This window comes from Hyperolius riggenbachi, chromosome 6, assembly GCF_040937935.1.
Source record: "Hyperolius riggenbachi isolate aHypRig1 chromosome 6, aHypRig1.pri, whole genome shotgun sequence".
NCBI classification, from domain to species: domain Eukaryota; kingdom Metazoa; phylum Chordata; class Amphibia; order Anura; family Hyperoliidae; genus Hyperolius; species Hyperolius riggenbachi.
Genome location: NC_090651.1, coordinates 306,568,638 through 306,582,099, shown reverse-complemented (window position 1 = coordinate 306,582,099; position 13,462 = coordinate 306,568,638). Strand labels below are relative to the sequence as shown.

Here is a 13,462-nt window from a genome sequence, read left to right as displayed (position 1 = left end):
CACATCTGCTTCACTCCTCTGCACCAAATCATGGGGTGGATGGGTAGTCACAACAGGAAGAGGACAGGCCAGGAGAAAGACCGGAACAGAGGGGGGGAAATTAGATCGAATCAGATCACACTACTGATGTGTGATGGGAATGCTGGGGTGGGAGGGTGAGCTAATTCATTACCTTACTGGTGTGGTGATCCCCACCCTTATCCTTCCTCCCTCACATTGGTGGGAGGGGGCCCTCCCTCCTGTAATGCATGGTGAAACGGAAGATACAGCAAGGCTCCGGGCTATAGCAGACACTGGAGCTCCAGCCTCCAGGTCGTCGCTATCTCCTCCTCTGTAATGCCGCTCGCACTAAATCTGGATGCAGTGTGAGCGGCATCACAGAGGAGACAGTGTGGACCTGGATGTTGGGAGCTCTAGCGTCTGCTTTAGCCTGGAGCCTTGCTGTATCTTCCGTTCCCCTGCATCTGCCTTTTCCTCTGCCAGCAAGTGAAGTAAGGGGGATCAGGGGCCACTGGGGTAAGTGGGGGGCCTTTGGTGAGGGTCACAATTTGTCAGCTGGGGCTTGAGTCCTGGTAAGCCCCATTGTAGCACCATCACTGTTTGTGGGTATGTTTAAATGCATACCCATGCAGTCTGCTCAGAGTCCCTTTAAGCCTCAAAAGGTGGCCACTAATGATCCAATCTTTTTCATCCAATCTTACCAAATCTATGTAGTAGAAGGGTAAACTGAGTGAATATACTGAATGGATAATTTAGGCAGTGCCCTTATATTACATCGAAATGGTAAGATTGGATGAAAAAGGTTGGATCATTAGTGGGCACCTTTAGGCAACTGTGCCGTAAACAGGAACTGAACACCGCATGACCAATTCCAAGAACAAAATGACTATATGCATCGCAATCTCCTCACCAAGGCTTTGTAGCAACTACTTTGGCTCCATTAGTTTCCATAGAGTACCGATTGCAAGAAAGGATCATGAAGCCGCTTTCTGGCAGGAACATCCGTAGGTACCGGAATATCTAGAAGAACAGCAGAAGTCATGTTATACTCTGAAGTGCAAGTTTGCCCCATTTAGCACAGAAAAAAAAAAAGCCCTTTAAGTGGTGCATACATATACATATATACATATATTTCTGAAAATTTCCTTCTAGCTGCCATCTGTAAGCTAAGGGATTTGTACAGTTACTAATAATTTACCTACACGTAAACGTTCCCGCAATGCAACATACACCAAAATAATGGTCAGTTATGGGACCTTACTGTGCAGCTTACTGCAGTCTACCCAAAGCACCACTATCACAGAAAAGGTGGGCAGTTAAAATCTGACAGAACGGACAGGTTTTGGGCCAGTCCATCTCTTGGGGGATTCTCAGGGTTTTGTTTTCAACAGCAGTTTAACTGCCAAAATAGTAAGATGCCAGCAAGCCTCCCTACTCACTTGCACACTATTTTGTCAGACTTTGCAACTGCCATTCAGGAAATGCTTTTGAAAACAAAGAAAACCCTGAGAAACTCCCATCAGGAGATGAACTGGCCCAAAACCTGTCGGTTCAGTCAGATTTTAACTGCCTACTTTTTTTTTTTTTGGCCATAGTGGTCCTTTAAAAAGGGACAAGCAGCGGTGATACAATGACCCAAAGGCATGTCACTGTGCACAGGACATGCCCCTGGGTCCTATTAGGATTATAATATGCCACCTCGGGTTCTCTAAGTAGATAAAGAAGGTAAAATAGGAGGTAATCTGTGCTATTTATTGCAATGTAATCAATGCAAAGGAAGTCAGAACATTGAGAGAGTATGTACTCTGCTATCCCTTGCATGTGTGACAGGGTGCCAAGCTTCATACTAGCTCCAGAAAAGTGATTCTGTACGGCTTAGCTGCACTGCCCCAGAAACAATAGGTTGAACATGAGTCAGGGAATATTGGCTTCCTTCAGGGCCTCACCACAATTGGTTTGTCCTAAATGTTTTCCAGGTCTCTGGCAATGAAAACTAAACATTAGCTTACCTGGTAATTTAATTTTAAGTAACCCTCCAGGACAGGTATACATCGAGATTTGGCCCCTACCAGGAAACAGGAAACATCCACAAGCCTCTCTATAAATAAAAAAACTTTGTCAGGTATCCGGCAGTATTAAATAAAGAAACATTCCAACAGGTCTCAACTACCTGACACCTAACCATTCATAATAGTGTCTTATATACATTTATATATAATTTATACCTTTGCATTTTTAAACACTATGTATCATAAAAGGAAATGGGGTGGGTTACCCCACCTGTCCTGGAGGGTTACTTAAAATTAAATTACCAGGTAAGCTAATGTTTAGTTTTTTCCATTAACCCTCCAGGACAGGTATACATCGAGATGATTCTCAAGTAAACACTAACTTTAGGGTGGGCTGACCGCCTCCAAGACTTTTCTTCCAAAGTCTTGGTCTGATGAAGATATCCGATCCAATCTGTAATGCCGCATGAACGTTCCCAAGTTCTTCCACGTTGCTGCCTTACAGATCTCCATAGGAGAAGCAACAGCTCTGAAGGCTTAAGTTGCTGTCCCTCTAGTAGAATGAGCTCTTAGATCTTTCAGCGGAGTCGTTTCCATGACTTTATAGGCCTCCATAATACATTATTTGATCCGGTTAGCTATCGTTCTCTTCGAAGCCCTCTGTCCCACTAGTTTTCCGGTGAAATTTACAAAAAAAGTGCTTCAGTTTTCCTTAAACTCTACTCTCTCCAGATAATCTTTAAGAATTTGTCTTATGTCCAACAAATGTCGTTGTTTCTCATTATCATTTGTTGGATTAGGATAAAAGGTTGGTAGTATAATTTCCTGCGATCGATAGAAAATATCCCCAACTTTCGGAATAAATTCTGAACTGGTTCTAAGGACTACCCTATCGTTATAAAAAAATACAATAAGGCTCCCTGCAGGATAAGGCCTCAAGTTCACTCACTCTCCTTGCTGAGGTGATTGCTACTAAAAATATTGTTTTGAACGTTAACAAACGTAAATTCATGTTACTGGCACAGTCAAAAAGGAGGCTTCGTCAAAGCCTTCAAAACCAAAGATAAATCCCAGTTCGGGAATGGTTTAACAGCAATTGGCCTATTTCTCTCTATTGATATAACAAACCGAGCAATCAAGGGATGACCAGCCAATTGTCTGTCTAAAAAAACAGAAAGCGCTGAAATTTGCACCTTAATCGTACTTAAGGCCAATTTCTTATCAACTCCACTCTGGAGAAATTCTAAAACAGTAGCAACTTCATTAGATCTAAATCCTGACTGTTCCTTCCATAATTTATAAGTTTTCCAATATTTCAGGTATATTGTTCTAGTGTTCTTTTTCCGACTCTTAATCAGAGTATCTACTACCTTATCTGATAGTCCATACGTCTTTAGAATGTGCTCTTCAGTAACCAGGCTGTTAACTTCCATTTGTTGATGTCTGGAACAACCTGCCTCTGAATCAAAATTAAATTGTCCAGAAAAGGAAGTAGCATCGGCTCCGCCACTTTTAATTTCAGAAGCAGAGGATACCACGACCTTCGTGGTCAATTTGGAGCAATAAGAATCACCTTTGTCCTGGATGCTGCAATCTTTCTCAATACCCATGGTAACAGATTCAGCGGAGGGAATGCAAATGCTAGATTGAAATCTCATGTCTGTGACAAAGCATCCACTGCCGTTGGATTGTCTTTGGCGTTAAGGGAAAAAAATTGACGACACTTTGTATTTTCCCTGTTGGCAAACAGATCTATGACAGGCGTCTCCCACACAGACGTTATCCATTGATATACGTCGGGGTTCAATTGTCATTCTGTATTCGACAGCTGTTTTCGACTTAGTAGATCTGTTAGTACATTCATAGACCCTTTCAAGTGAATTACTGTAATTAACACCAGAATCTGTTCTGCTATGTCCAGTATTTTCAACGCCAGGGTCAATAGCTTGTGTGACCTTGTTCCCCCCTGGCGATTTATATACGCCACTACTGTGGAATTGTCCGTCCTTATTTGCACCTGCTTGACTGCTATCAAATGTTGAAATGCTATCAGAGCCAACTTCACCATCATCAATTCTCTGTGATTTGCAGACTGATTTTTCATATGATGCTGCCAAAGACCCTGTGTTTTGAAATCTTGAACAATGGCCCCCCAACCTAACAAGCTTGCATCTGTGGTCAAGACTACCTGAGTTGGAAATTGCCAAGGTCTGCCCTGAGATAACGAGTGGGAAATAGTCCACCAATCTAGACTTTCCTTTACCTGCACCAGAATCTGTACTAACTGATCCAAAGTTTCGATTGTCTTGCCCCAATTTTTCAAGACCCAACTCTGTAGGATTCGTGAATGCTTCATTGTCTACTGTACTGCTGGTGCCACTGAGTTTAACATTCCCAGGAGTCTCATTGCATCCCGTATCGAGATGACATCCAATCTTTTGAGATTTCCCACCTGCTGTATTACCTTCGCAGGCTTTTGCTCCGGTAAGAACATCTTCTGTTCTATTGAGTTCATTATGAATCCCAGAAAAAGAATTTTCTGAGTGGGCTCTAACTATGATTTTTCCAGGCTTACACTCCATCCTGCTTGCTGGAGTTCCTTTACAACTATCTCTGTAGAGCAAAAATGTTTGCCTTGATTCTGCCATAATTAGAAGATCGTCCAAATAGGGAACAATCATAATACCTCTTTTGTGCAGATGTGAGATCAGCTCGGGTGAAAATTCTCGGAGCGGACAGTATGCCCAAGGGGAGGCAACCTGATGCTTTATGAAAGGCTTGAGTGGTTTGAGATTCAGAATTAGACGATACTTGCCCTACGTTTTTTTCACTAGGAAGATTTTTGAATAAAAAACCCTTTACCTGCTCCAGAACTGGCACCATAGTGACCACCTCTCTTGTTAACATATCTTGTAGAATGCAAGATATGGCCCTCTGTTCTTGGTTTGACCTCAACTCTTTTGTCACTATGAACTTTGTTGAAGGTCTTTGTTGGAATACAATATGGTATCCCAACTCGATCAGATTGAGAATGAATGGGCTGGTCGCAAACTTCTGCCACTGCGGGAGGAAGGAGCCCAACCTTTCTCCCACAGCTTCTTCGCTGTCACTGCTGCTTTCTTGTAGTGGAGTCTGAACTGCCAAACCATGCATTTGGCTTGTTCTGCTCGCGAGAGAAGGACCAGGGTTTACGTCCGTCTTGGGGTTTGGTTTTATTCTCTTGTCCTTCCGAAAAAAAAACTTTTCCCCCTGTCTAAATTGCCTTTTTATCTGATGTCCTTTCAAGGATTTCATCCAACTGGGGACCAAACAATAGGTCACCTGAGAAAGGAATGATACCTAACAGGTTTTTAGAAACATTACTACCCTCCCAGGTTTTAATCCAGATATTTCTTCTGGCCACGTTAGACAACGCCGCCGCTCTTGCGGTCAAACGGATAGATTCCGTTGCCACATCTATAATGAAGTTTATAGCCTTAAACATTACGGTAAATGAATTTAAAATAATGTATTTACTTGACCCCATCTTAATGCGACGCATTACTTGATGCATCCATAAATCTAGGGTACGGCCTACACATGTAGTAGCAGCAGCAGGACGGAAGTTTGCGCAGGTAGCTGACCAAGTTTTCTTTAAGGCAAACTCAGCTTTTTTATCTGATTGTTCTTTTAGAAAACCTAGATCTTCAAAGGATAATTCATTTTCCTAGTGGACCTGCGAAAAGACTGCATCCAACTTAGGGCATTTATCCCACTGTTTACAGTCCTCTTCTGCAAAAGGGAATCTTCTTTAAAAGCCTCTAGATAAAAAGACCTTCCTATCAGGGTTCTTCCACTGACTATTAATCAATTGTTTAGTAGATGAATGTACTGGAAAAACCATTGGTTTCTCTCCTTCCATGCCCGCATATAATGCATCATGCGTAGACACTGAAGAAAGAGCGTCATCCTTCAAACCTAAAGAATCATAAATTGCCTTTAACAATTCCTCTGTCTCGTTAGCAGAAAATCTAAATTTAGACATTTTATTCTGATCTTTTTCAGACAAGTCCTCATCAGAGTCACACTCAGAGATATCATCAGAGTATTCCTCTGGTTCAGAATCTGACAAGACAGGATGATTTGTTTTAGCAGATGCTTTCTTATGCCCTGTTGCCGATGGTGAGGATTCTTCCATAGGTCCACCAGCAGCTCCTGTCAGCAGGTACTGCTGTTTGATCTATAGGATAGTTAGGCATAACAGTAGGTGATTGAGCAATGACTACTGGTTGTTGTACAATTGGCTGTGGCACCGTAGCAGCTGAAGAAACAGATCCAGACGGCACTTGTGCAATAATAATAGGTGGAGGATTAACACCAGATTGAGCCGACATGGATTCTCTAAACACTTTCATTGACTGTCATTTCCTTGCGAACCATTTTAAGGAAATCTTTATAAGCCACAACAGACTCTTCATTCAAAACACAAGTTGCACACTGCTGACATAACTTATTCCAAGGCACCGGTAGCTTCCCATTACAAGAGGGACAGCGTTCTTTAGGCCTAGCAGTATCCAATGCTTTAATAGCAGTAGCAGATGGAGCAGAGGATGAAGCTGCTGTACTCTGTAATAAAATAAACATAATACAGATATTGTTTAACTGCCATGCAGCCAGAGTAACCACAATCCGCCACAGTGTGAGGCAACTTCCCACAAGAAGCTATTCACCAACCAAAAAAATTCCCCATAACACAGCCAGTCCAGTGAGCCACCTTAGAACAGCCTTCACACAAACAACTGTTTTACATGTGAAAAACGCGATACCTTAGTATCCGGCTTAGGCTCATGTGCCCTGGGACCTCCTGAGCAGCCTACAGGCCTCCGCTCGTCCCAGGCGCTGGTTGTGCTCCATCTTGCGTCCTGCACGAGTGCCCAGACGCGGGGAATGCTGCGCATTCTTCAATCCGGCGGGCGGAAGTGACGACATAAGCGGAAACGGAAGTGTCCCGTCCGCCATCATGGATACTGGCACGCTGCGCCCGCTCGGCCTCCGCCTTCCCTGCAGCGTGCCCTCGTCCTTCCAGCCGGCGGCGCCTGCCAAGCAAGAAGCTACCACAGCCATCTCTCTCCCCAGACCCTCCACAGCGGCTATAGAGAGAGGTAAGCGGCTGACAGCAGATAACATTGCCTCATGATCCTCACCTGTCCCCGCAGCACCAACAGTCCCTAGCCCCCCAGGCTCTCCAGGACATGCAGCGCAGGTATAGAGAGACCTGTCCCTGGAACAGGAAACATCCATACTGCCGGATACCTGACAAAGTTTTTTATTTATAGAGAGGCTTGTGGATGTTTCCTGTTTCCTGGGAGGGGCCAAATCTCGATGTATACCTGTCCTGGAGGGTTAATGGAAAAAACTAATTTCATATCCCACAGTGTTACTCTGGTCTGCTGCTGCCCGACTTCCTTCAATGTTAGTTAAACACCAGAGACAGGTGGGTGCCGTTTACAAGAACCCGACTGAGGCTGCCATTTGTGTAGCTGACTTCCAGACTCTTGTAGTTGTAAAGTTTTAAGAAAACAGGTTTCTAAAAAAAATAAAAGCCACTTAACTAGGTGGGTACATACTGTAGGCAGGGGAAAGTTAAAGGACACCTGAAGTAAAAGGAATATAGAGGATGACAATGCAAACTGCCTTGCTATCCTGCTGATCCTCTGCCTTCAGTGCTTTTAGCCATAGCACGCAGATCAGATGTCTGACAACATTGGTTGCAGGGTTTTTTCCCCTCCTGGTGTGCGATTCAGACATTACTGCAGCCAAAGATCAGCAGGGCTGCCAGGCAACTGGTATTGTTTAAAAGGAAATAAATAGCCGCCACCTACTGTCGTCCACTATGAGCCACTATCCATTATCCACTGTATGCGACTACCTGCCACTTACTATCAGTTACTATGTGCCACTATCAGCCACTAGCCATCACCTACTATCCGCCATTACCCACTAAGTGTCTTTTGTCACCCACTATGTGTCACTGTCACCCACTAATTGTCATTAGCTGACCACAGCTTTAACTATGTATCTGCCACTAATCATTACCCATTATGCCTGTATGCTTCACTTCCCCTCTTAGTTCCTAAAATTAAACCCTCCACCTAATGCCTAAAACGAATCTACCCGCCCATCAGTGCCTAAAATGTGCCCAAAAGACAGCTAGTTGTAGCAGATTGTCTACCACCGTTAATTCCTATGAATTCCCCCCTTTGGGTGGCCAATTACCGCTAATCAACACAGGCATTTATTAAACGCTTGCTGGTACCCATACCCAAATGGCCTGATCCAGCCTTTACTATGTGTCCTGTGACGTTACTGTAGATGTAGGCTATTACATAGTACTATCTAGGCTACAGGACTGTCACATATTTCAGCACAATTCTATGCATTTATGTGGTAGATTTATTCTCTAAAAAGAGCTTAAAGGACATCCAAGGTGAATGAAAAAAACTAACCATTTACCTGGGGCTTCTTTTAGCCCCTAGAGGTCACGCCTCTCCCTTGCAGCAGCTCTGGACTACTCCGGGGCACGCTGGCCACCTCTGCAGTATTGCCCTCAATGGGTCAGCGTCTTCCTACGCACTACTTGTGCTCCTGATGAAGCGTGGTTGGCTATACTTCAGAGCCTGCCAGCGGGAGCAGACAGAAAGCGGAGCTGCGGTGAGGAACAGATGTGACCTCTAAAGGCTGGAAGAAGCCCCAGGTCAAAATAGTATGGGAACATTTTCCATTCACCTCTGATATCCTTTAAGTTTTGCAATAAAGGAAGCATTGTATACTTATGGGGTGCATTATGTCATTTTTATTGTTTAATAGAATTAAAAAAAGGCCACTTACATGTGTCTTCAGTGTGACTTCCTGCTGTGGCATTCGGTTTTTGAGGTAATAATTTGCCCCCGTTACAAGAGCGCGAAACGCTGCCTCCAGGTCCCTCTTCTTGCGGAATGTGTGCAGGGCTTCTCTCAAGTGATGTTGTCTTCTTATAGAAGGCAGAGGACTGCAATGGAAGAAGCAAACCCTTTACACCAGTTATACACATTCGCTTTATTTCCGGTCATCCTAATTCACCTCTTTCTGCCCCCACCTGAATAAGTGCCTAAAAGATCACCAGAACCTGAAAAGGTAATTTACCTGGAAACACATTTATTTTTAACTGGTTCACATTCCTGGCTTATGACTCTGGCAACCTTTCCTTCCACTTTCCTTACACCTTTTAGCACAACTTTCTCCCTCTTTAGTCTTCAGCAGCCATGAAAAAGCAAAAAAACAACAACAAAAACGCAAAGGTTAGTATAAAAAAATGCACAAAGAGGCATTAGTCAAATATGGCATTGTACCTATAAAGATCATGTAATGCAGACGGCTGCTCATGCTAGGGACTAATTGCCATTGTTGGCGATTTAAAGAGGAACTGTAACCAAGGATTGAACTTCAAATTGCAGTGAAACCCCGCCCACAGTGTGATGTCAGCACCCAGGTACTGACATCACACTCTGGGAATCTGGTTGCATTGTGGGAAATAACAGCTGTTTCCAACTGCCAAAAAAGCTAAATTCCCTTCCACTGACATCACCTGCCAGCAGTAAAAATGTTGCCATGAGAAATTTCAGAATGTAAATTAGGGAGAGGAAAGATTTTACAATGGGCAAAAACTGACTAAATCATTTATAAACTGTCAAAATTAAGCACTTTTTTCATTACATTGTTTTCACTGCAGTTCCTCTTTAAATTAAATGTACTGAATTATATTTACCATGACCAAGTCGCCCTTGTGACATTGCCTCAACTTGAAAGAGGATTTATAAAACATCTGTTAGCCTCTTCCTCAGGAAAAACTGAAGCAGAACATATTTGGCAACAATTTACCGAACTTGATAAAAATCTGCAAACTTTAGGTTAAACTGAGCAATGCAATATATCGTATGTTGCCAATGAAGCAGTTGTGAAGCAAGGTGGCAAGACAGCTACTGGAACATTTCTATACTAAGCAGATAGACCACTAAGTGCTAGAGTATTTTAAGAGATTCATTAAATAACCCATTAAACTAAACAACCAGCAAATTAGACAGAAGTGGACGAGTCTGTCCTCTGTTTGTGTACCGTGCAATTGCCGTTTCTCGCATACATTGTCAGGCTTGCCACACTGCAACGAGTCATTGTAATAAACTACAATAAGAATTTTCTTCTCTGCCAGATCTCTGACGGATGATGGGTAAAGGGGTTTGACAGCTTTAGTTGCTAGACATTTATACATGTCAACCGAACAAACCGGGGCAAGAGACAGAATTACGGTGTTTGAAGGCCTTTAGAGTTAGAGCAGACCTGAAGTGAAGATAAACTGATAAGAAACAACTGTACCTATAGTCCTGAATCCCACATAGGACTTTCAGGGAATTTCACACTATGTGTTTTAAAGTTATCTAAAAATGTAAAGGTTATTATCCCCAGCTGAACAGCAGCAGTTTTTTTTTGTTTTTTTTTTAAAGTGGAAAATAACCCTGCATTTCAACTTTGCTCTAAAACATTATTTACAGCATATTATATGCAAAAAACTTTTTTTGCTAGACCAGCATTGGAAGGGTTAAACAGAGGTTTAAAGTTCTGTGGAGAGATTTGCAGAAGTTCAGATTGTTACATTCTATTTAGTTATATGTATCTATTGAGAAATGTTACACACTCTTTGGCTGTCCTCCAGCTCCTTCTCAGTCAGAGACAGTGAGTCACATTTAACACTTAAGGTAGCCATACACTGGTCGATTTGCCATTAGATCGACCAGCTGACAGATCCCTATCTGATCGAATCTGATCAGAGAGGGATCGTATGGCTGCCTTTACTGCAAACAGATTGTGAATCGATTTCAGCCTGAAACCGATCACAATCTGTGAAGCCGCCGCTGCCCCCCCCCCCCCCCCCCCTGCATACATTACCTGAAGCTGGCTCCGGGTCCTCTTCTCCGCGCTGCACCCCGCACCGCATCCCAGCGTACACTGTGTCACTCCGTGACCAGGAAGTTCAAATAGAGCGCCCTCTATTTGAACTTCCTGGTCACTGGAGTGACACAGGAAGTTAATGTACGCTGGGATGGAAGCAAGAGCGGTGCAGCCCGGAGAAGACACGGAGAAGATGCCTGGGAGCCAGCGTCAGGTAATGTATAACTGTATCGGATGCCGCTAGCGACGCACTCCCTACCCGCGGGCGATCGACGGAAGTAACCCGCACGGCGCGATCCGATTTCGGGAGGAAATTGGATCGGCGGGTGCGTTTAGCGCGAACGATTGGCAGCAGATTCGATCCCAGTGATCGAATCTGCTGTCGAATCGGCGGCAAATCGGGCCAGTGTATGGCCAGCTTTAGATACATTTATGTAAACAAAATGTATCTATGTCAGCTTCGGATGCGTCTGCAGAAATCTCCAGGAACTTTAAAGCACTGTGTAACCCTTCCAATGCTGGTCTAGTAAAAAAAAAATGCTGGTTGCATAGAATATACTGTAAATAATGTTTTAGAGCAAAGTTGAAATGCAGGGTTATATTCCGCTTTAAATTAGTTCCTTGCGCTTAGCAGCATTTTTCTGCTAAACAAAATTGTGAGAAATATGCTAAAATCCAACTTCAGAGCAACTGCAGACAAAGTGCAATTTACAGCTCTGAATGCTTAACCCCTAAGGTGACAGATCAATTTTACACATATAGACAAGTAACCAGAAGTTCTCCTTTAACACAAACCCATCATTTACGTTTCAAGTTTGCACATACTAACTGCACTCGTCACCCATCAGGTGACTTTGCTTGAGACAATGAACCCCAAGGCCTGCCTCCCCGAAGCATGGGAGGAGAGTGAGGTCACCAGACACATGCAGACTATTCATTTAGGCAGCGGGTGTATAAGCATATGAATACAAACAAGCTGAAGAAGAGAAAAAAAAAGCCAATATGGCTGCACCCACTGATGTAATCCCAATGCTTAGAAACAATTTTTATGCCACTTGCAGTTATGAGTAAAATCTGTTTATTAAACTTGTCTTCAGCGGTACAGATTCCCATTAAATGTTTGGTGCATAATTAGATGTAAAGGTTAGCATATTCCATGTCAATGTTGGCGTAAACACTTATATTCTAGTTTCTAATTGACATTTAGAAAAACAGTTTATGTACAAGCACTACTGGGAAGGTGGGTGAGGAGCATTTACAGGAGGTTGAAAAAGCTGTGACCGGGAGAGAGATCCATTCAGCCCGGACTGCTATAGAAGGCCAGAAACATTTGGGCGTGTGTGAATATCTCTGAATGGGATCAGAATCTGAACAACCAAACCATAATCTCAGCCACACAGCCCCACTTGGCTGCTGTTTAGCAGATGCTATGAATGGTTAGGCTGGAGTGGGCTAGGCCAAGTCCATTCAATTAGAAGGACCTGCTAGGGTTTATTAAACCATATTTTAGAATGCTTTCAGAGTAGCAAGGCGTCTGCCATACAACCTTACCCTCAGTGTAGCTTTTGTGAGAAAGCATTTATCTCAAACTTTTTTTTTTTTACATATCAGTTTGTTCATGGAACTCTGGTTAGTAATACAATCAACCATGGGAATTATAAAGAGATGTATAGCACGCAACCCACCTGACATTCATCTTGTGTGTTCTGAATCCCAAGTATGGATCAAGCACCAAGCTGGTTGCCAGGTCGTCATTCTCACAAAGTTCTATTGCTGTCATCCGGTTAGAACCCATAGTACTGTTAGACTGTGTATCATGCTGTTATTACCTGTTCGAAAGACAAAGTGAAAAATCATAAGACCCCAGCAACAATCAGCAGTAGTCGTGAATTGAAGCTAGCTCAAAGTTTGTGAATCAATGCTGCAAAATAATAAAATCCTATACAATAAACTCCCTGTGTCTCTGCATCCCATGTCCCTGTGTCTGTGCGTTGGAGCTGCTGCGCATATGCCGCACGGAAAGCCGTTGGGACAGGAAGAGGACGAGGAAGGGGGCCGGGTGGGCGTGTTTGCATGCGTGTGCCCGCTGACAGACCTAGAGCCCGTTTTTAAACAGGCTTAGGTCAACTAGTATTCTATATGGTAAGAGTAAACTGCAATGTAGCTGCTTAAGAGGGATTCATGGAGAGACTCGGAGCTCCATATGCGACTTGGCCAAAAAACACTACAACTTCCTGAAAAGGAAATCTTTTAAAAGCTCAACTAAATCCAAAGTAGAAATCAAGATCGGAAAGCATGTACACATCGCGAATTGTGTAAGTTTTGGCACAGAATAATAATATGCAAGTCTGTTTTATAGCTGTGCATCTATCCGTACAGATGCAAATCCCTGCACTTAGCCGACTTCCTGTTCAGTAAGAAGGGGCTTTGAAATTCCATTTCTTGTTCACAGGATGCAAGATGTACTGGAGTGTAACAAGCAAATCTGACTC

The 13,462-nt window shown here is 43.3% G+C and overlaps 1 protein-coding gene across 2 annotated transcripts in view; it reads right to left on the bottom strand.

The window, feature by feature from the left end:
* LOC137522833 (histone-lysine N-methyltransferase KMT5C-like) overlaps nt 1-13,462 on the bottom strand; it is a 67,749-nt gene that overhangs the window by 26,637 nt on the left and 27,650 nt on the right. The window contains exons 2-5 of one of the 2 annotated variants that reach the window (XM_068242960.1): nt 12,656-12,799; nt 9,171-9,278; nt 8,877-9,036; nt 911-1,020 (exon numbers count right to left, since the gene is read on the bottom strand). In XM_068242960.1, coding sequence (XP_068099061.1) covers nt 911-1,020; nt 8,877-9,036; nt 9,171-9,278; nt 12,656-12,765 — 488 coding nt within the window. In that variant the 5' untranslated portion in view covers nt 12,766-12,799. The remainder of the gene's footprint in view (nt 1-910; nt 1,021-8,876; nt 9,037-9,170; nt 9,279-12,655; nt 12,800-13,462) is intronic. The other variant, XM_068242961.1, reaches the window with a different exon arrangement.